This window comes from Scardinius erythrophthalmus (genome assembly GCF_964197995.2).
Source record: "Scardinius erythrophthalmus genome assembly, chromosome: 8".
Classification (NCBI taxonomy): Eukaryota; Metazoa; Chordata; class Actinopteri; order Cypriniformes; family Leuciscidae; genus Scardinius; species Scardinius erythrophthalmus.
The window spans coordinates 47,579,967-47,604,759 of NC_138228.1; the positions used below are offsets into that span (position 1 = coordinate 47,579,967).

The window sequence follows — 24,793 nt, forward strand, 5'->3', positions numbered from 1 at the left end:
TCTCTCTCTCTCTCTCTCTCTCTCTCTCTCTCTCTCTCTCTCTCTCCTTTTATTCCAGATCCAGTTCAAGGAAAATGAAAGTTGGAATATTTCATCTTTTGGTTTGACTTTTTTACTTCAAACCCAAGCAGAAAAGACAAAACTTTTTTTTTTTTTTTTAAAGAAGCACTTCAATCATTCTCTGAAAGAAATGCAACTTTGGGAGTTTCCTTTTTCTTCCTAAATTGGATTTTATGAGAGTTTGCCGTGGATCAGTTGCTGAATACGAGCATGTCTTCATGGAAAAGAAGAATTCTGCGTCATAGACACCAGCTTTCCATCCAGAATCACCCATAAGGACTCTTCCACACAAGCTATAATGAAATGAACCACATTTTGTTTCTTCCCGCTGGAGTGTGTATTTCTCGGATATAGCATCCTTCAATGATTCCGGCATCTCCCGTTCCATCCGTGTCAGTCTCCCGAACCCCGAGATGCCCCTTCGTACACCTCAAGAGGAGGCTTGACCCCAGACCCAGCGAGGTCTCTCGGCTGCCCAGGCGTATTTAAGATGTTGAACCCTTCCCGTGTGTCCCGAGCCCCAGATCGGATCAGTAGCACTGCGGCTCCCGGAGGCCCCAGACATGGATCGTGGCTCGGCTCGGCCCTGCCCTCAGCGCTCCGTTCCCCGGCCCGTGAGAAGCCTGTGAAGGATGTCCCAGAGCGGAGCTCAAGCCCGGGAACCCTCTGAGACCCGCAGTCAGAGAGAACAGATCCGCAGCCACATGAAGATGGTGATCGAGCAGCTGGAAGGAATCCTCAAAGAGCTGAAAGATGTGGCACATGAACTGCGGGAGGTAAGGATCGCTACTCATTTCATCTCATTTCGGTTCTACTATTGAGGGAGACGAGGAGATTCGAGTGTTATCCTGAAGACGAGATCAATAATCAATGCTTTCCAGGTTTCCAGGCATAAATGTAGCTTCATTGCACTGAAAACCAAAGCCTTAACCAGAGAATGTGGGAATGAAAGAAAGGGGTGTAGCTGCTTTATCCAGAAGATACAGAAGATTGCCTTTTCCCGTGACAATGACGTGACACATGTCCGGGATCCTTTGCAATGCCAAATGATAGAACAGTTGCAGTGATAAATAATCAATGCTTTCCAGGTTGAAGGAGTACCAGGCGTGAATGTCGCTTCATTGCACTGAAAAACAAAGCGAGCAATGGCCTTAAAAGAGATAGTTCACCCGAAAATGAAAATTAGCCCATGATTTACTCACCCAGAAGCCATCTTAGGTGTGTATGACAAATACAATTGGAGTTATATTAAAAATGTCCTGGCTCTTCCAAGCTTCATGTTGAGAGTGAATGGCTGGAGAAAAATTCAACCCCAAAAAAGTGCATCCATCCATCATATAAGTAATCCATACTGCTCCGGGGGGTTACTAAAGGCCTTTTGAAGCGAAGCCATGCATTTGTTTAAGAAAAATATCCATATTTAAAACTTTCTAAACTATAATCACTAGCTTCCGACAGACGGCTGTACACATCGATTTACGAATTTCATTGTCCTGAAAACCAAAGGAGAATTTGGGAATGAAAGAGAGATGTGTAGCTGCTTTACCCAGAAGATACAGTAGCGCACTTTTCCCGTGACAATGACGTGACACATGTCGGGATGCAATGCCTAATGATGGAACTGCTACAAAGTGATCATGCTGGAAAATAGAAAGGGAAAGTGAGAGGCAGAAGAAAAAGGGAAAGAGGTGTGCAAGGTAGGAGTCGGGCTTGGCAATGCTATAGTTATGTAAGCACTTTGTTATCGGCTGGATTCCTACTGTATTCTACCAACTGCCATGGTTACAAGATGAAAAGATTCCTCTGTGTGTGTGTGTGTGTGTGTGTGTGTGTGTGTGTGTGTGTGTGTGTGTTCCTCTCTCAGTGTTTAGGAGTGAGCTGACTGCATTGAAAAAAAGACAAGTGTGTGTCTGCGTCAATGTCACATTTCAGCTGAATAGATCTGTGTGTGTGAGAAATGTACTTGGAACAGAAATGGGCAATAATTTGTTTAGAAATGAAAGTGATGAGAATTGCGCATGTATGAGAGAAAATAATGAATTCTGCTTTCTGCTACAATCATGAGACTCGTTTCTCTCTCGCTCCATTTGGACTCTGAATATTTCTAGGCTCGTACACCAGTTAGAAATTCGCCCTTCCCGAATCATCGCTCATCTTTGGAGGCACCGGCATCTGTTCCCCTCCAGATTAGCCCGTCCCGCTCATGAAGCCCAGACTACAGCAGAACTACACCCTCGAGTCTCTCCCTCGCTCCCGAATGTGATTGATGATGTGGGAATAATGTTCGCTCCGGCTATTTATAAACACCAGGACTCGGAGTAGCCCGTAAACGGCTCTACGCCCACACTACATATGGATCAGGCTAAAAATAAAGTCAAATGTTTAAAAGCTGACGGGTGTGTGTGTGTGTGTGTGTGTTTGAGTATATGGGATGTCTGTAGAGGTTTACGTTAAGGAGTATTGATGATCAGTCCAGGGGAAGATGTGTAGATGGTGAATGTTGGATAAAATCTTTAATTCTTTTGGCTGTTTTAGAGGACTGCCTGATGGATGACACTCAATGCTGGATGATACTTCAGGGATGCGCAATAATGGGGTCACATCGCACGTAATGAGACTGCAGACTCTGCCTGAGTGTGTGTGTGTGTGTGAGAGAGAGAGAGAGAGAGAGAGAGAGAGAGAGAGAGAGAGAGAGAGAGAGAGAGAGAGAGAGAGAGAGAGAGAGAGGTTTCGCCTACATTGTAAGGACTGAATGTTCCCATAAGGACAGTAAAAGCTGAGGTCACATACATTTTGAGGCTAGTCATTGGCCGTTAAGAGGAAAATGGCTTAGTAAACATACAGAATAATATCTTCATTGAACTATTAAAATGTAAAAAGGTTTCCATGAGATTTAGCCGGAAGGAAAATATCATAAGCTCTGTGTTAAAAGTCAATGGAAAGTCCCTACTGTGTGTGTTTGTTGTATTGACACATCAGCAAGTAGTTTTGCTTGTAGAAACATTTGCTTTTCTTCCCGTTTGGGAGCGTTAGATCAAAAGCGTTACAGTTAAACCATCTCTACCCCTCACAGGCCACAGAGAACGAATGCTCCTGGTGTTTGAGAGCATATGTGTGTGTGTGTGTGAGCTCGAGTACGTGTGTGTTTGTACCCTTTAACCCTGTTTGACTTCAAAGTGCTGCAAGTTTGTGCTGAGATGGAAAAGACTTATGTAACTCTACCAGTAACTTACATAAAACAGCACAAACAGCTCTGAATTAGTCATCAGTTCTGTCAATCTGCAGGAATTTCGCATCTCACACGAGTCTGAGATCTTTTCACATCTCCTCCCATTCACTCAAACTCAAATCCAACCCCTCAAGCTTTTGCTGCCGCACTTTTTAATTAATGCTAACCGCCGCAGGCTGAGATCATCCTTGCAAACAAACGCTGAGGGAAATGCTGTCGTTCTCTCCCTCCGATGTTCAAGTAGGAGAACGAGGAGAGTGGTTTAGGCAATTCTGTGATGGGTTTCATTAATAATAAAGACAACCCTTTACCATGGGCAGGTTTTTTTGGAGGGAGCATGAATTAAAAATTCTTAAATTACAACTGAACTTAAATTAGAGACAAACTTGACAGCTAGTGATCACCATTTGACATTTTGATAATAGCTAATAACTTTGAAAAGGTCATGCGAGTTTGGAGCGACATGAGGGTCGGCAGACGATGACTTAATGAACTGACTAAATTTAGACATTAATTGATTTCGACAGTGTTTCAGACAAACGCTTTATATAAATACAGTGCTATGCATAAGTTTAGACACCCATGCTAAAGTTGACTAAAAAGAGGAAGAAAAAAATTGGAAATTAATGCCTTAATTAAAAAAATGAGGAAAAATCCAACCTTTAACATTCATGCATTATGAATGAATAATTTTACATTTACTGACTGATTAATAAATGCTGTTAAAATGTTGGTAGTTCTTATTCTTACTTATTGCAATATTTTTGTTATTAATGCAGTGTGTGTGTGCTTGTGAGTGTGTGTTGTTGTTTTTTTGGTTTGTTTTTTTAGCATTTTGCATACAAAATCCACTTGGTTTCCACTCATACACACTCACTTTGAATAGAAATGCCACTTCTGATGCTTACCTTGGTACATTTGGGCAATTACCGGTATCCTCATTCAGTTTGCTGAAGGCTTTTAACTGTAAAGCGGCAGGTTTGATCCCACTTAGAGATGATCCATTAAACACAGACCCTGTTTCTGTCCTACCACCATTGTGTTCTGGAGCTGAACACTTAACCCATCGCTGCTCCAAAGGGACTCGGTGCAATTGCCCTACTGTAAATTGATTTGGAGTAAAACATCTATATGTATTAAGCACATTATATTATTCATAATATTGTTAGAAGATCATATGCAGTCGCTTTTATTTGCCTTTGTTTAAGCGTTGCATTATCATGCTGATTGAAACAGACAACGCTCCCACTGGAGTCCGCTAGTAGTTGCACTGAATTTGATGATCAATATATTTCATTAATGAGTCGATTCACTGGCTCTGCCCTCAGCGAGCCCAATCCCGTCTGAATTCTCTACGGGACGGAGCACAACATGCAAAAGCCATCGATAACATAAACAGTCCCATTACGGCTCCGGTTAAAGGCCCACACGAGCTGCCTATGGATTGTCATAAAACACAAGTGCTTGAAATTAAGTGTCAGAAGAGAGTGGAAATTCTTTCTAGGGAAGAGCACAAGAGAGAGAGTAAGTAGACAGAGACAGAAAGACACAATACGGAGAGGAGAGTGTGTCTCGCAGCATGTAATGAGAGGGACGAGTGTCATTTGGACAAAGAGTACTTATCTTTGCTCCAGTGCAGTGTCTAACGCTTGGTTAAGTGTCTCTGCCTGAGCGCAGTAATTTGAGAGACTGGTTTATCACACAGAAGCAGAGCCGGTGATGCAACAGCAAACATGGCTTCCTGACAGTCCAGATTTCAGACCGAACGCTTGGTGTGTTTTAATGTCCTCGCTAAAATAATAATGAGACGACTCATTAAAGGAATCGGATGCTCCAAAATGGACATTTTGTCTTCATCCATTCACACTTGAGTCGGTCAATGTTCTTTCTTCTTTGAAACAGAAAATTTGGGATTTTCAAGAATGTGTGTTTTTTTTTTTATTCTCAAAAATGAGGCAAAAACACCATATATTCTAAAAGGTTGCGTTTGTGTGTGTGTGTGTTTCTGCATGATTTCTGAAGGATCATGTGACACTAAAGACTGGAGTAATGATCACAGGAATAAATTACATTTTACAATATATTCACAGCTATTTTACATTGGAATACGTTTTTTTTTTTAAATGTAACTGTTCTACAATATATTTGATTAAATAAATGCAGCCTTGGTGAGCAGAAAATATTTGAAAACATTATAAAATCGTACCGACCCCAAACTTTTGAACTATTATTTATCCTTTTCGATGCTTGAAAGCTCCCGTCATCATTAATTGTAATTGCTTGAAAAAAAAAAAAAAAACCTGGCTTGTGGATTATTCAAAATTGTATGAGTTTGGATCAACATAAGTGTGATTAAATGATGGCAGAATTTTCGTTTTTGGTTGAACGACTCCTTCCAACATGATTACGTTGCATATATCCATCACATCTGTGTTCCCATGCAACAGTCATGTTGGATGCTTTCAGAGATCTAGCACTTTTAAGGCTCAATCAAGCCAAAGGAGGCAGAATGACTTCACTTGAGCAGCTCTGATCAAATAACATCAGACTGTGCCGCAGGCTCGTGTCTTTTCAATACCACACAAAGCCTGTACCGTTGAAAAGTGGCCTTTACAGTAACAGCATGTCAGCGCTTAAAGTCAAAATGAAACACTGTTCTCAACCCATATATACGATACAGGATATTCAACGAGAAAAGATTTAGGACAGGATTTGATTTTATCCATCCGGAATTGATTGGATTGTGAAAAGTTGACGTAACAAGCAGGATTTCTGATGTCAGCTGGAACGGAAAGTCATTTCAGAGACATCGCAAGTTATTACTTTTTGATAGTTGAAGATAGTGTGTTTTGATGAAGATAAGGTAAATCGAGTTTTGATTTTATGTTTACTCTTATGTTGATGTAGATAATGTAAAGTCAAAAGTGTGAAAATGTGGTTGTGACCTTCAGGCAAGACACTAATAACATCGGTTTTTCATTTAGAGATTTTGGGCTATTTGGCTTTTCGTATTGTGTTGTTTCAGAGTTGTGGAACTAAAGCGTCCAAAATACAGTTTTATGTGTTTATTTTATTGCACTTTATCTATTTGCGTATATATCTTTAAAGTCAGTATTCTCCACTTCAGCAGCTTTACACACACCAAACTTTACAGTTTTATTTCTATCTATATTCTGAAGGTTTGTTCTATATATATATCATCGCCTGATTTATAGAGCATTTTATTCCCAAAAACATGGTGGAAATGTGTTTGTTTTTTCAGTATTTTCAGTATTTATGGAGTGAAAAAAAGAAAAAAAGAAATGCAAAATCCACTTTATAAAAAAAAAACTTTCTCTAATATATCAACAAAATGAAACAAGAGTTTTGGGTAACACTTTATTTTAATGTGACATAGTTACACGTTACTACATGTACTTACTATAGTAATAACAGTAAATTATGCATAATTAACCCTAACCTGAACCATAACTCTATAGTACATCTAGTTAACTAATATTACTCAGTATTTATCAATGTAAGTACAAGTACAATGTAACTATTAAAGTGTAACCACATTTTGAACCTGTCTTTACCTAAGCTTCAGATTTCTGCTCTGCGCATTAGTGAATATTTACTTAGATGTTGCCTAATTTGCATATTCAAACATAGCATTTGAGAAAACCTGTAATACAAAATAAATGTTTGCAATTCCAAATGTGATCAATAAACTGGGGAAGTATGGTGATATCTATTAGTTATTTCTTGTGCTCTCTTCACCTGAGCTTCAGGCTGGGCTTCTCGGCTGCAACAAAAGCTGTGAATTTAGATGTGACCACATGAGGCACATTTTGAGTCCAGAAAAATGTTTTTCTATTCCAGTGGGGCTGAACATCTGAAAACAGACACACACACACACACACAGCATTAGATAGATGGAGACGGAGAGAGTGGAAAAGAGAGAGATGAGTGATGGGAGGAGAGATAGTAGCAAGTGATGAGGATAAAGTCTCAGTCCCACGACAGACAGAGCGAGTGTGTGACCGGAGCGTCTCTCGGCACGGGGGGATTAAACCCCGAATCAAAGACTGTTTACTCCGTCTTAGATTCCTTCTGCACGCCGTCCGCTATGCTGCACGCTATTCACCAGAAGAATAGCGCCGCTAGCAATTTTGGGCCCTATGAAAGAAAATTAGGTTGGGCCCCCTATTACATTACTACTAGTACTGTTACTACTACTACTAATAATAATAATAATGCGAATGCAGAGATTCTTTCATGCCGATTCATCAGATCCAACAGTGGTTTGTTCAGAAGCCAAGCTTAGACTGATTCAGAAGCAAAAGTAGATGTTCCTGGTCAACATCTAATCATAGCCCAAACTACACTGTCAAAAGATGTAAATAAAGCAACGCTTATTGGCGTTTGCTTTAAACACTATTTCAATCTTTCTACTTCAAAATTTCATATTTGATTCAATGTTACTTGCCATTTCTTTGTAATAATGCATGACATTTTCTAGCAATTTCTGAGTGAACATGTACAACGATTTTTTTTCAGTGCACAATATTGAAGAAATATAAATATGATTTTCAGTTTATAGCCTGTTAACTTGGCACGCTTCTTTATTGCCTTTTTCCTCATCTTTTAGCAATCATCATAAATTAGGAAAGCTTTGCAAAAGCTTACACATCCAAAATTCATTCAGTGAAAAAGTTTTAAATTGGACATTGGAAAACGGTGCGTTAAAACCTTAAAGTTTTTGGAACACAACTTGGTTGGACATATGGCTTTGATTTTATAGCAATTTTGAGGCCAAATTTATTGTAAAATATATATTACACTTTCTTTACACTTTCATTTAGTTGAAGTTCTTTCACTTCAGCAATATTATGTTGAGTGTCCTTTTTTAAAAAGAGACCAATCTTAGGTCTGTATTCAAAGCGCCTTTCAATTACAACCATTTAAGGTCAGATCTGTGCTGTCAGAAAATATGTTTAAACATAATTGAAATGATATAAGCATTACTAACAAGCATGTTTCAGATTTCTTTTGACTGTAAATGGTGGGCATCAGCTGCGGGTGACTTGGGCTCTGACTAATCTTCTTGTTGACATATCCAAGACACACAAACTAATTCAACGTAACAGTCTGTTTTCTGCTATCTGCATCGACCTGAAACTGCCATTTCTCATATTTAAGTGGATAAAGGACAGAAATACTTGTGATTTCCCTGAAAACATTAACCAGTCTGAACCTGAACGCCGCCGACCCTTGAAATGCACCGCCTGAACTCAGTCTTCTCACATTTACAGCCCTGATAATTGAGGAGAAACCTGAGAAGATGAAGTCTCCACGTATATTTATATATTTTGAGATATTAAAGAGATTTTAACTTATAATGCTTACTGTATTAATTGATTTGCATATCTCTAAGACCTCTAAACGATAAACTTGATCAAACATTTGCTGATAAACCTGTCACACACAATCTACTGCGTTCTGTCGTCTGATTGATAGACTGAAGTATTTTAGTATAATTATGCTTTACGTGTCTTTTCGCTTTGAAATTTTTACTGACTTACTGTATAAGTTTTATATTGTTAGTAAAATTTCAAGATGAACACTTACTGGACTGAAGCAACTCAGGTTTACTTGATTATCCATACATATTTTTTTGTAGAAAAATGGTGAGGATCAAATATGATCATCGGGCTTTTGATGAAGGTTTATTTGTTCATCTCTCAGTCATCAATGTATTGCATTATATGTTTTAAAACTACTTTGATCATAAAATTAAGACATATTATTGGCAGATATTGATATTTATATGCATTTTATGTCAGTATTTGCTGTTCTGTTATACAGATCTCATTGATTTTCTCATTTATTTTTGTCCATATAAATATCAGCATCTGCACCAAATTGCATATTTTTCCTCAGTTTGGGCCTCTGAATAAAATTGAGGTGATGTTTCCCCCATTTTCTCATTATTATCATACTATTTGAGGCATAAAAGTCTTATGTATAAAATACGATCAACAAAAAACACATGCTAACTCCTAAATGCTAAAACCTGTTACTTTTAAAAACTGGACGGGTTTGCTCTTTCTCGTCGACTGGCCAGTGCATCGATTCCCTCTTTGATCCAAAGCTGCGCCTCCATCCGTCCCGCAGCTGGAGACTCAATTTGCTGGAGATTATGTGGAGGCTTTGGTGGATCCAGGGACCTGTTAACCGTTCGTCTCTCGCTCCGGCCTGTGTGTGTTTCCCGTACAACGCCGTAACTCGCTGCTTCACTACCATAGTGCGATGCATCGTTGAAGAAATCAACTAGCTCTAGTCACGACTGTTTCCCGAAACCATAATGTCGCAAAGTGTTCGTTCAACCACGTTGGTTAATGATGTCACACACGTTGGAGTAATAATGAATAACTTTTAATGAATCTGTTTGAGGTCGAATTAACGCTAGATGTTTTGCTATAAATTACAGCCATGTCATCTGAGGACTATTTCTCATTTTTCTCAGTTATTTCGCTTTATTTCCAGATTCACTCATAGACTCGTTCTTACACTAGAGCTCGTTCACACATGTGCACTCTTCAAAAACAGTGCTTTAAATCTCGACAAACTAAAAGACGTAAATGACATTTGTATGTATTCTAAATTAAAGACACAGGTTGTACTGAATGTCAGCTTGCTTATTTTGCTCAAGATCAGGATTTATTGAGTCCACATGTCATGCAAACTAGAAACTCTTCTTCTAACCACAGGTCGAGATCTGTCGCTCAAACACACAACCCTGCGATGCTGTTTGCGAATGAACGATGGTTTCGGGAAACACCGACTCGTTGAACTGCTGATAACGACGGAACTTGCGACCACAGTCGGCTAACGATGCTTTTGGGAAACGCACGCCTAGAAGAGAAACCAGCCGCCAAACCCGGCTCCGTCTCTACCCTCTTTCAAAGACCCATTTCCATTTTCTCTTGACCTCGTTTCCTTTGCTCAAATTAATTTCTTAAATTAACGAGTGTCACCTTAGGAACGAGTCAGTCTTCAGAGAGGCCTGACAACGTTGCGCTGGATAACGTTAGCATCAGCCGTGTGTGATAACATGACGATTATAAGATATCAACAACCCCTTGACTTCAAAAAAACCTTTCAAAAGGCTTTTTGCTGTGATAACTGAAGGCCAACAGCAAACAAGCCCGCAGCCACGAAACCCTGTGAGCTTCCAGCTTCATTACAGCTTCTCCAGACTCGTTCAGGGTGGTATTGACCGCCTCATCATGCTGGTAAAAGCCATGGATTAGCTCCCACTTCGGCTCGCACCGGGTCCTCCATCTCTAGTGGCCATTAGAGGCTTCCTGGACACCGAGGCAAAGATTTCCACTTGACTTAAAGGAATAGTTCACCTAAAAATGAAAATTCTGCCACCATTTACTCACTCTCATGTCAATTCTAAGCCCGTAGGCACTTTGTTTTCTTCAGTATAACACATTTTAAAGAAACAAAAAGCCCTAAAAACAGCAAAAACAGCAAAAACAGATACTGTAAGTGGTCCATATGACTCACGCACTTTATTCTAAATGTTCAATAGCTTCAGCTTCAGTACAAATTAAACTCAATCGAGAGGATTTGTCAGTGTTGATTAGTACAAAAGAACTCCTTAGATAGATAGATAGAGAGAGAGAGAGAGAGAGAGAGAGAGAGAGAGAGAGACACTGCTGAAGTTTATTGTTTGTGGCTGCAAATTATTGCATTATGCCACAAATTATTTTGATTAAGTGTAACTTGTATTGAAGTATGGACTCGTTTTATGGCGCTTTTATTGTGTTTTTGTCCTATTTGGAGCTTCATAGCCATCGGCCATTGAACTTTATGAATAAATGGTAACTCTTCATTTTGAAGGTCCCCTTTGATCCAATGTGTCAGCTAACTCTCATTACAGTATTAGTAGACTGATGCTTAATATCTGCTAACTCTTTATATTGATGCTCCTCGGACAGACAATCTATTGACTAAGTTACTTTGCAACTACATGTCAACTTATTCTAACCCTACCAGTCTACTAACACTCTACTAACACTCTGTGATGAGAGTTAGTAGACATGTAGGTGCAATGTTGAACAGAATGCCATTTTTAACATCATCCTTTTTATTATATTCATGGTGAAGTTTGTTGACTTGTGATGTGATGCAATCCTTTCACTGAGATTTCAAGGTTCGTTTTCTGAAAGTCTTATTTTACTTGAGTGCTTATAAAAATAAGCCTGCAAAATATGTTTTCATTTTTTGCCTTATTAAACAGGACCTCAAACACACACAATCCGTTAGAGAGGTATTGCATTCCTTGCACAGTATGAGACACATTTTCTCCAGCAGGGAGGATGAGGATGTTGTATTGAGAAGACAGACAGATAGATAGATAGATGGATGGATGGATGGATGGATGGATGGATGGATGGATGGATGGATGGATGGATGGATGGACGGATGGATGGACGGATGGATGGACGGATGGAAAATATGCCTGCAAAATGTCTGCAAAATATGTTTTCATTTTGTGCCTTATTAAACAGGACCTCAAACACACACAATCCGTTAGAGAGGTATTGCATTCCTTGCACAGTATGAGACACATTTTCTCCAGCAGGGAGGATGAGGATGTTGTATTGAGAAGACAGATAGATAGATAGATGGATGGATGGATGGATGGATGGATGGATGGATGGATGGATGGATGGATGGATGGATGGATGGATGGATGGATGGATGGATGGATGGATGGATGGACGGATGGAAAATATGCCTGCAAAATGTCTGCAAAATATGTTTTCATTTTGTGCCTTATTAAACAGGACCTCAAACACACACAATCCGTTAGAGAGGTATTGCATTCATTGCACAGTATGAGACACATTTTCTCCATTTTCTGAGGTTGTTGCATTGAGAAAGCAGAGCGAAAACACCTCGTCTCTCAGGCTATCGGCCTCCTGCTCTTCTGTCCTCTTTTCCTCGTCATCGCTCTTCCTCTCTTTACGGCTCTGTTGGTTTGCTCTGATGGACACGCACGGGACGGGTCCTGGCGCGTCTTTACGCCATGAATTAAACCACTGGGCTGAACTTAATGGGGTGAGAAATGGCAGACTGACTCTTTACATGGGCTAATTGTTTTTCAAGCATGCTTAGCACACGGAGAGGCACAAATGCTTTTATCAGCCTTAACTACAACAGGGACTGAATGCGTAATGGGATCCGGAGAGCAAACACATTTTTCAGAGCGTAATCTCTGAGCGTACATCACGAGCGACGGACGACTGTATGTGCGATGTGCGTGTCCTCGACTCCATGCGATGTCCTTGAAAATAAATAACGCTCATTCTTAAAACAACCACAGCATCTCAGGACAGCAATATTTCAGTGTGACCCAGTTTGCAATGATCTGGTAATGTTTCTGCTGATAGCATGAACTGTTATAGCCAGAGCTTAAGCAACAGGGCAGAGGCAGCCTTTAACCTTTAAAGCCTCTCGATCGGCCGCTTCAGTCTTTATTACATCTGTGCGGATGGAAAGAGGTGGTCGAGATTAGCGTGCCAGACACGGACGTTTTGGACCAATTTGTGGTCATGGGAGGTTGAATCGTGAAACAGTTTCATATTTATGTAGAACAGATCTGAAGTGAATTTTAAACCGAAGACATTGGTTTGAAAAAGCATGGAAAAACGTTAGGATCCGAAATCGCATTTCAAACTGAAAATGAACAGAACTTTTTAGGATTGTGAAGAACTTAAATCAAAGGGACATTATGACATAATGCACAAGAAATACTTCAGATTTTATGGTGACATAAAAGGTCTGATATACTTGTTTCCAAGCATAACGGTAGGATGTGCTTTGTTTTGTCACTGGTTCATTTAGCTGGATATTCAATAAAAATAAATAGAGGAAGAAATAACAATTATTATTATTGTGCTCAATGCAATAATAAGTCAATATTAAGAGATTTACTTATGACATTGTGCATACTAATAATAATAATGATAATAATAATACATTAATAACATTATTATGTATTAATAATAATGACAATAATAATTAATGAATAACATGATTATGTATAAGTAAAAAGCATAAAACAAGCAGAGAATCAAAAACCAAGACATTGGAAACCAGGATAACGCACAGAAATGCAGTGTAACACATGCACGACTTTGCAAAGAATTGAAAACACAGGGATGTTATGGGCAGAGTTGAACCAGACACTGACACACAGGTGGAAGTAATCACACAATAATGAGTCCAGGTGAGGGGGTTTATGGGAACTGGAGTTCATGTTGAGGTGAAGCAGACGGACAGAGTGCCCTCTGCTGGAGAACACCGGCACTGCAGCTGGCCGATGTTATTATCATCATTATTATTAGCATTATCGTAACATTGCTTTACTTGTTATACGTAATAATTATATTGTCATTTGTTATTATTATTATTATTGCATATTATTGCATAACAAAAAATTTATTATTATAATTCTATTTGTTATAAAATAATATTATATTATAAGAAACAGGTCTTCAATAATCGTTTGTAATAAATCTCCACTCAGATGTCCTTCTGACGGCCCTCACCTGTAACTGATCGAAGTCAGCGTGTGTGAGTGACCAGCTGGCCCTGCGAGTGTGTGTGTGTGTGTGTGTGTGTGTGTGTGTGTGTGTGTGTGTGTGTGTGTGTGTGTGTGTGTGTGTGACTGTCCTCGTTTCCCATCGCAGGTGTCAGCTTCAGGCACACCGTGATCAAAGAGATGCTGACCACGGCCAAGATTCATTATTCAAGCTGCATCATGAGAGTGAGAGAGAGTGAGAGAGAGAGAGAGAGAGAGAGAGAGAGAGAGAGAGAGAGAGAGAGAGAGAGAGAGAGAGAGAGAGAGAGAGAGAGGCTGACAGTGTCATCAAAATATTAGACTTTCTACTTAAACATTTACCAGTGAGCTGCATGTTTTTAGACAGTTTTGTTTTACTATTTGCCTTTTTATTAAAAGGAAAAAAAGACAAAATCACACAATTTTTAAAAAAATTATAAAGTAACAAAAAAAGAGATAAGATTAAAGAATAAATATTCATTAAAAAATGGTAATAAATGCTTGAATGTAATGATTTATTGATGAAGTACAGTGTTTTACAGTAAAAAGCAGATGCTGATTTGAGTGGTCAGATTGAACATTAATGTGCTTTTTACAACGTTAAAAATTGCAAATAAAAAGCAAAAAAAAATAATATATATATATATATTTTTTTTGCCATTTATTTAAAGGAAATGAAAAAGACAAAATGACATTACAATTTAAATATATTTGAAAAATATTAAATGAAAATATTAATAATAATAAATGGATAAATTGTTCACTGACAAAGACATAGACGGAAGCCTGCATGAACCGAGCAACACTCAAATCCTGAAAAAAAAAAAATATATAAAAAAAAAAAAAAATATATATATATATATATATATATATATATATATATATATATATATATATATATATATATATATATATATATATATGCATACATATATTGACATTAGAATATGTCAAGAGTAAATGTGTCTAAATACCTGCACCTGTTCTGACATCTGTGTTTAACTGTACGTGTTTTTCAGATTTAACTTCTGGTGTTTTCACCACAGCAACTCTTCTCTCTCTCGATGCTTTACCATCCTCGACTCAACTGTGACACACACACACAAACACACACACACACACACACACACACACACACACACACACACACACACACACACACACACACACACGTCAGTCATCGGTGGACAGTTTCTGACAGCATGCTGATTTACTGAGAATGGCACAGAATCATTTCTGAACTTGACTGCGAAACATCCTGTGAGGTTTGCACGACTTCTGACGAGCCGAGTCTGAACACACACAGTAAACTGCAGAAATACTGACGTGCATCTGTTACGAATACACAGTCAAAACTACCACAGATGTGCATCTGTTACGAAACCACTGTATCTCCAGGACAGAGGAGAGATGAAGTCAAACGCTCTGTTTATTAGCAGAGCTTGTAGAATTATTGGCTTTTTCAGTTCCATAACTGTAGACTATTATAGCTGATTTATGCATTTTATTTTACATTTGAGTAATTGAATGCAGTAATACTTTGCTTTAAATATTATTGCATATTAATATTATTGCATTGCTTAAAAAATATATGTTATTTTTAATGCTGGGCAATGATTAATCACATCCGAAATAAAAGTTTATGTTTATATAATATATGTGTGTGTGTGTACTGTGTATAATTATTTTGTATATATAAATACACACACATGCATTTATATATTTAAGATTTTTTATGTATATATATATATATATATATATATATATATATAAATGATGTATGAAGAGTTCAGATGCAAAAGCCTCTAAGTGCCATCTGAAATTTTCTTCAAGAATGATCATTTTTATCAAGCTCGTATATTTAAGTTCAGTATTACTAAACTTCAGTTACTGAACTTAAATATACAAGCTTGATAAAAATGATCATTCTAGAAGAACATTTCAGATGGCACTTAGAGGATTTTACATCTGAACTCTTCATATATGCATGCAAATATTTCTTAAATATATACATGCATATGTGTGTATTTATACATAAAAATAATTATACTCAAACTTTTATTTTGGATGCGATTAACTGCTGGACAGTTTTTGCTGTTTTATTGAAATCAGCTCGAAAGCAGCTCGAATGTTTCAGTACAAGGTCATGGGTTCGACTCGCAGGGAATGAACTGAATTCAGTGATGGAAAGAGCTTCAGCTTCTTCAGCTGCTGTAGTTCAAGAGTTTCAGAAAGAAAGATTTTAGGAAGAATATTGTTTAAAGCATTGCTATTTGACGCAGTGAACAAGCCACAATCTCATTAATTGCTGTAAAGTCCTCCCCTCTGACCCTCAGTCAGTCTGTAATTCTGCATGCATGTCACTCGTCCAGAGGCAATTAAACGACTAATGGGAAAAGCCACTAATTCCTGAGCTCGTTTGACTAAAAGCCTAGGCTGGAACAATAAATGAAATGGCGGATGACTGCGACCTTCGGGTAAAATCCCAAGGTTGATGGATTTAAACGTCTAAATATTAACAAACTACTAGTTTACACTGTTAAACCATATCTATGTAGTTTTAGGAAGATTGGTGTATTATTATATTTATTCTTTGGTTCCATAATCACAACACAAAAATTATTTCTATCCAGTGATTTTATCTTGCTACTGTGTATTTGTCATCAGCGGTTCGGCTGTGTAAACTGCTGTATATTCTGTTATTATCACAGAATTTCATCCCTATTAAAGCATGAGCTTTATTGCTGTTTGTCAGTAATGGTTTGTGAACTTGAATGAGTGAATCATGACGTGCCGCTTACAACAAAAGCACGGCTAGAACATGATTTTTTTTGTGCGGCGAACACACTCTCCTATGGAGAATTATGCATCGTGTGATGATGTGCTTACATTTGCCAATTAATTAAAGTCTGCCTTAATAAGCTTTGATGTATATGCCACAACATTATCTCTCCCAATCGCTATGTGAATTACAGAAACGTCTTGATACTTCACATATCAGTCCAAAAAGATCAATGTCTCCAAGTGTGCTCTCTATTCGCTGAGCTGAAATAAAAACAGGGAAAACTGCACACTCTTGTTTAGTACAGATATGGACTAGACATGTCATGTCTATTATCTGAGGCAAACTGGATTTTTTATCTTAAATGTTTCATTTGTTTCAGGAAGTATGCACACACCACAGCCTCATTAGTGGCTTGTGATTGCTGGTGTATTGATGGTGAGATCGCTGGCGTATTGATGGTCCATCCAATTATCACAATTGTAACGTTGCGGTTGAAACATAGGAGGAAGGATCCACGTGCAGCACACTTTATTTAAACAAACTGAAAACTTGACAAAGACAGACTCAGACTAGGGAAAAGAACAAGCAACATACAACATCAAGACACAGGGCTTAAATACACAGGCAAACAAGCTAAACAAGATAACAAGGGTGCGTGGCTAATTAGAAACACCTGGGGAGACTAATAAACAAGAAAAACTACAAAGGACTACAAAACATGGCACAGGACAGGAAATGACAAGTCCACGCAAGACAAGCATAACAACAATAAGCTTCGTGCTTTATTACTTTTGATTTGAAACAAAGTCTCAGCTTTCAAATTCAGTCAAATTTATAAGGAAATTTAAGCAATAAATGTGGGTTTGTGGTTGAAGCGGCACGTGAACCCATCATCTCTTCCGCTTTACTACTAGTTATAGCACCAAATAAACATGAATGAACAAAAAGGTGTTAAAAAAATACAGTACAACTAGAAAAAATAACTCGAGTTATATGCATTACATCACATATTCATAAAAAAAAATCTGTAACAAAAAATATTCCTTAATCAAATGTAAACTGGGACTTATTCATCTAGAATGGATTGGATTGTGAAAAGTGGGCATTACAACATTTCTTTCATTTCAGAAGTTAACTTTGGCAGCCTTAAAGGTGAACTAAGTAACTTTTTTACCTTAACTGAACAGCTTCGGAGTCATTGGAATGGTTATATTACTTATTTCGGGTTGAATGGTGGTCGTTTCGCACCCCCCTGGTGCCCGTGAGCGGAAAATTCGCACTTGCAACTTTGAGACGGCGGGCCGCCGGCAGCCGCGGCAGGAAGTATCGCGTGATATCAGGTCTCGCGATGTAAACAATTGCTTTACGGCCAAAAGAAATCTGCTAAAATGCTGTCATTATTGCGCTCCCTCACGCTGTCCGAACCCGAATGAAGAAGACGTTTTAAAGAATGTCCCATCTGCTTTGATGTCGTTGATCTATAGCCTCTGGTGTCTGAGAATCACCAACGAGTTTTTACAACAGTGTTGTCAAATATCTATTCCGAAGCTGTGGGGGGAGCTCTAGAGAGAAACCTGCGAGCAAAAAGCGAGAATACAGCGAAGAAATCCCGAAGCTACTGAGTGCTGCTTTAAAAAGTATTTATCTCAACTAATATACTGAAGCAACAAAAGTAAAATGAAAATTGAGTTAAACAATAATTAGATTATAGTGAAACGTAACATGTTCATTGAATCTCTCTAGGAAGTCATAATGGTCCAGATGCATGCTGGGAATCTGTATCTGCTGTTCTGATGTACTATAAGGGAATTATCAAGCACCGTAATGAGTCTGATTGAGGACGTCGTTCATACAGTGCTGTACCTCGACATAAACCCGCCTGAACACCACCGGGTTGTGGATGTGTCTCCAACACTTTTCTGCACCGGCACTAATTGATGCCTCCGGCAGAGGAAAACTAAATGTGTGTGTGTGTGACAGCTCAGTAAGAGCCCTCGTGCTCTTCAAGATGAACCTGCGGCGAGTTTCACACGGACAGATGATTTAGCCGGACCGGACAGGCCCGGGACAGCAGGGCACCTGAAGCGGCACACGAGAAACACTCGCTGAATTACTCGGCTGGAGTATAATGGCCTTGTTTACTGTAACTGTATGAGAGCAAATACATGTTCCCTGTGTAAGAAGAGCTGGACAGCAGACTATAAATACACCAAATTACCACGCTTTCCAGTGTGTTCGCAGTATGGTGTTGGATTCAGGGCCGAACTGTTAAAGCAAGAGCATGTTTGGAGAAATTGTGTAACAGTATTAAGGTTTATTAACTAAAGTAATTGTTTAACACAGTAATGTATTTCATTACTACTGTTTATTTATAGAATTCATGTACGCACACAAATAATATAAACAAATATTATATAATGTGGGTATGCATACAAAAGTGGCCAAAAGTGATGTCTGGCCTTTTTGAGATCTTCACCCTTTATTTAAATAGTTGATTGTTTTATTTGTGATAACGCAATGAACGATACCAAATTGTGCCACCATAATTTTAGGCCAGGATTGTCATACGAATAAATTAAAGCAAAAACAAGAGAAAACCAACGAAATATTAATAAAATAAAGCACTTTATGTTTTTCTATAGATGTTTTGCATTGAAAAATAGAAAACTTGTAGCTGTATTTATTTATTTTTTTGCCAAATAATTAATCAAATAAATACCTTAACCAAGTTAAAAGGTTTTCTTTATAGTGTCATGTTTAAATAAATGAGTTTAAAAATATATACAGTCAAACCAAAAATTAGTTAGACACCAGATATATTTTTTTATATATATTTTTTTGCTAGTGTGATCAGGACACTATAGTTCATTAATGTGAGTGAGGAGAGCAAAATAAAGTAAACTGTGACATATTATACCAAAACTCTTCATACAGAGACTCTACCAGTGACATTTATAACAATTTGGGACCAAAAATGATTCGGACACTTTGAGCTGATCATGTTTTGCTGAAGTGTGTTGTCTTTAATTGCTAATGCTAAGGACGGACAAAACCAGAGAAACATCAACTGATTTGACAGCCCATTTCCTAAACTATAGCGAATAAACTGTGATAATATGAGAAATGTTGAAGGTGTCTGAATACATTTTGGTTTGACTCTATATATGAGGAAGGAAGCATCATGTCACTGCTGTAGTATCTATAGTAAAGCCCCAAAATTGTAATAAAAACAATCAGATGTGGCGACATACATCCATTTGTCATTGTTGGCCAACCAAAGGAGCTGATGGGCTCCTCGAGCGCAGTGACACCGCACCACTAATGCTGCAAGATCTGATTGACAGGTGGCAATATCGGCCAGCAGCGTCCTCAAGGTTGCTTTGACTTTGAGTTTATGGTGTTGTGGATATTTGTTTAGCAACGGCAGGGCGAAAGATTGAGGTGTCGCTGCAGGGAACTGAGTCTGTATGATGCAATATCTACAAGTCATGCAATTAGGTAAACACAGCGCCATGCACAACCTATCCTAATTTTTCCACCAAAACCTGTCTCCGAGTTTAATGAATATGTATGGCTTGTTGGAAAACATCACCCACTTCCACACTAAAAGTGGTATTCCTGCCACAAAACTATATTGTTTTTCCGTCACGGATGTGTCATTGCGCCCAGAGATATTTTTTTTTGAGTGACAGTCAGACTTGTCACATGAATCTATAGCTTTTTTGTAAATAGCAAGACTTTTTTCACACACATAAAACAAGCAAATCAATATGAGCTGCTATTCCATTCACAAAGAACCTCTTTTATGGAAACCTTGGGCAAGCAAAGGCTATAGTATTGATCTTTGACTGAACAACACTGCTGAATAACCTTGAGCGGGGAAAATAACAAACTTTCTAGGGATGCCAAGAGCTGCTCAACGATCTCTGTTGTTAAAAAACATTACGTTGCTTTAGATCCCGCTGAACCTTTTGTTAACACAATCGGAGATCCTGTCTGAAGTTTGATGAATATAGACTACGAGCATTGGAATGGGAGCCAATTAAACTGCCTTGCCCGTATACGTTGAACAGTCCATCTTGCCCGAATACTCTCAATGGGGTTCTATATAGGACTCTAGGGTTCTTGACTCCATTTTAAAGAACACTTTATGCCAAAAAGGCTCATTATAAGGTGAAATGTCTTAAATGATTGCACAGTACTTTGATATACCCATGACTTTGCAAGTTTTTTGTGATTTACTGGATAAGGTTTTTTTTTCCTCAACCCGATCATTTTTTTTTTTTTTAGACCTTGGAGTCACTGCCTGGAAAGCAACACAGTGTTGGCCCAGATCCGGTCCACATCTGGTGCATGTGGTGTGGTACCGGATGTGGGCCGGATCTGGGCCGACACTGTTGCTGTCTGGGTGCAATTTTGCAGTAAGGTGTAACGATTCCCTCATGTCACAATTCTATACATATCACAATACTGAACTCACGATTTGATATTATTGCGATACTCCAAGACATATGGTAAAAGGTTAACAAAAATGAACTGGTGATTAATATGCTAAATTTGGTATTACATTGAATGTGTAAATTAATAGGCTTGGACTTGGTGCTGGAAACCCAAAGAACAGGACAATACAGAGACACCAGAATAACAATGATTGATGAAAACAGAATTATTTAAGATGAATATGCTTGCACTCTTTCACTGACAAGATATATTTAAAATAATGTAGGACACTTTTTTACTAAGAACATCCGCCATTTGGCATTATCAGAATCCACAGATATTCCCCCATTGCATTATTATACATTATATTCAACATTATATATATAGTGCTTTAATGTAGTACTGCCACTAAAACTCTGTAATCTTTCATTTCATTTTCATTTTGGGTGAATTATACACAATGCAAATTGTCACTATCCACGATACATATTGTTGCATTTTTGTATTGCGATATATTGTGAAACCTCTACAAGTAAGACATGTTCCTTGATCAATATATTAAAATCAGAGGGAAGTGATATGTGAATAACACTGATGCAAAAACACCTAAACTTGACATAAACTGTAAACATGTCCCTCAAATTTGATTGATTGATTGATTGAAATGTTGTTCTAAACCTGGAAGTCCAGAGTTCTCACGAAAGCACAAGTTGAATTTGCTCAGCGAGTTTAGTCTGGCGTCGAGTAATGATGCTCATTAAATATGCCCCTCGATCTGAGCTGCACCAATCACATCGGGTTATCTGATATAGGCGGCCCAGAGGCGAGATGACGACAGCGCTGTGACGTCGAAGTCATTAGTAAACTTTGCAAGATGGCTATGGATGAACACCAGTTGTTTGAAACGGCTTTGGCCGCTACAATGAACGAGTTAGACTTGGCTTTTTATCTAAAAGAGGAACAGAAGACGGCGCTCGAATCCTTCCTTTGCAAGAAGGACGTTTTTGCTGTTTTGCCGACTGGATAGGGCAAGAGTCTAATCTCCCAGTTAGCTCCGCTGGTAGCTATGCGTATGGGGCTTGTTGTGATTGGTCGTAGTGTTATCCAATTTTCAGATTTTCAAATGCATGCTTGGTGCCGCCCCTCGAACTGGCCGATCTTCATTAGTCGATGCCAGACCATTAATCTTTCAGATTTAGGTCTGGATTTCCAGGCTAATGTTGTTCCAGGATCAACAATGACGTTGTAACTTGGTGAATGTGTTTCTATATGTGAAACGCCTGACAGAACCCTTTAAGGTTCAATATAGAACATTTCCTTTAGAGAGCGTATCTGACACAAGCACAAGACAATCACTTTAACAGACAGCTCGCGCACACGTGAGGAAACGAGTAGCGTGAACAGGTTCACTCGGCAGTGTTTTCTGACAGCCGTTGTGCGATTACTGGACCTAGAGACCACAGCCAGTGTGTTAGCACTGCTATAAAGGCCAGCGAGGCGAGCGGCTCCGACTGAGGGAATTTGTTTTGCACGTCTGTTGTCCGCAAACCTCCAGCCAACTGTAAAATGATCAATGCCAGCTCAGCCAATATGTGAGACACAGCCTTTGGATGTGGACCATGCTGAGTCTGAGCCCATGCTTTTTTATATTTAACATTTTTAATGCGCTTCTTTAATTGCGTTTGCTGTGGATCGCTCTAATCCGCGTGGCTTTCAGCATTGTGACTCTCTTTTATACTGTCCCTAATTCAAGGGAAGCCAGTTTGGTTCCTCTCAGCAGGTTCACTTGAAGAGACAAACATTCTGGGAGAGAAAAATACTGGTCAAAGCTGGGGAAAAAAGAAGGCTTCTGCCCAAGGCATCATCTCAGTAAGAGGCATTAAGCTATTAAGCTATTAAACACAGAAAAAGGTTTTAGATAAATGGCACACAAATGCTTGAAAGGACAAGCCAAACATTTGTGAGATTGTCAGAATATCTGTCAGTAATGTCTCCCAGTGCTGAGAAAATGACTAATGGGAAGCTGAGAGTTCAAAAGGAACAAATACAGCGGACCGGGTAATGGGGCGTTGCTTTAAGAGCCGATGAAAAGAGCCCTGGATACTGAGACTGCTGAATCACAGCGACTCGTATGTCTGACTGAGAACAGCTGAACAAACACACCAAACTGAAAAGTAACACACATTCTGAGAACGCATGAGAGAAAACACCAACACAGGCTCATTGGAAAAACTTTCCTGTGCCAACATTTTTTGCAAAACGCAAAATACACACCAATACATACATATCACTGCAGTTTCTAACAGAAATGAACACTAGAGGCAGTAAAACAGCAAACACTTTTAATCATTTTCACACACAATTATGATTACAGGGGAAGATTATGGATTAATAAAGACTTGCTCTTACGCGGCTCCTTGCACAATTATGTTATGACCTCAAAACACTTTTTACCATTGTGCATGATTTGTAAATGAATATATTTTGGAGTTTGAATCAGTTAACCAGCTCGATATGTTCAGTTTTACTGATGCATTAAGCTTGCTGGATAGCTCAGCTGGGACAGAACTGTACTTGTGATGCAGAGAGATCCGGTACAAACCTCATGAAAGACGAGGCACAATATAAAGTATGAGAGCTCAAAGATAAAAAACAAGCTAAAATGTCACGGTTACGATTGTGTTTTTATGTCGCACTTGTTTTTGTTAACACGAACGGTTAGGTTTCGGGTATAGTGTAGGTTTAGGGTATAGTATAGTGTAGGTTTAGGGTATAGTGTAGGTTTAGGGTATAGTATGGTGTAGGTTTAGGGTATAGTGTAGGTTTAGGGTATAGTATGGTGTAGGTTTAGGGTATAGTGTAGGTTTAGGGTATAGTATGGTGTAGGTTTAGGGTATAGTGTAGGTTTAGGGTATAGTATGGTGTAGGTTTAAGGTATAGTGTAGGTTTAGGGTATAGTATAGTGTAGGTTTAGGGTATAGTGTAGGTTTAGGGTATAGTATGGTGTAGGTTTAGGGTATAGTGTAGGTTTAGGGTATAGTGTAGGTTTAGGGTATAGTATGGTGTAGGTTTAAGGTATAGTGTAGGTTTAGGGTATAGTATAGTGTAGTGTAGGTTTAGGGTATAGGGTATAGTGTAGGTTTAGGGTATAGTGTAGGTTTAGGGTATAGTATAGTGTAGGTTTAGGGTATAGTGTAGGTTTAGGGTATAGTATGGTGTAGGTTTAGGGTATAGTGTAGGTTTAGGGTATAGTATGGTGTAGGTTTAGGGTATAGTGTAGGTTTAGGGTATAGTATAGTGTAGGTTTAGGGTATAGTGTAGGTTTAGGGTATAGTATGGTGTAGGTTTAGGGTATAGTGTAGGTTTAGGGTATAGTGTAGGTTTAGGGTATAGTATGGTGTAGGTTTAAGGTATAGTGTAGGTTTAGGGTATAGTATAGTGTAGTGTAGGTTTAGGGTATAGGGTATAGTGTAGGTTTAGGGTATAGTATAGTGTAGTGTAGGTTCAGGGTATAGTGTAGGTTTAGGGTATAGGGCAGGGAAGGACAACTGGTGGCCCGCGGGCCAAAACTGGCCCGCCAGCAATATTTTCTTGGCCCGCCGGATTATTTTGGAAGTCCTAAATGCTGCACAAAACTCTTCCACGACTTGAGAAAAGC

The 24,793-nt window shown here is 38.7% G+C and overlaps 1 protein-coding gene across 1 annotated transcript in view; it reads left to right on the forward strand.

Annotated features, from left to right (window-relative positions):
- Positions 1-348: 348 nt before the first annotated feature.
- The window catches only part of insyn1 (inhibitory synaptic factor 1), an 83,145-nt gene continuing 58,700 nt past the window's right edge, over positions 349-24,793 (forward strand). The window contains exon 1 of the mRNA XM_081372374.1: positions 349-836. Coding sequence (XP_081228500.1) covers positions 693-836 — 144 coding nt within the window. The 5' untranslated portion in view covers positions 349-692. The remainder of the gene's footprint in view (positions 837-24,793) is intronic.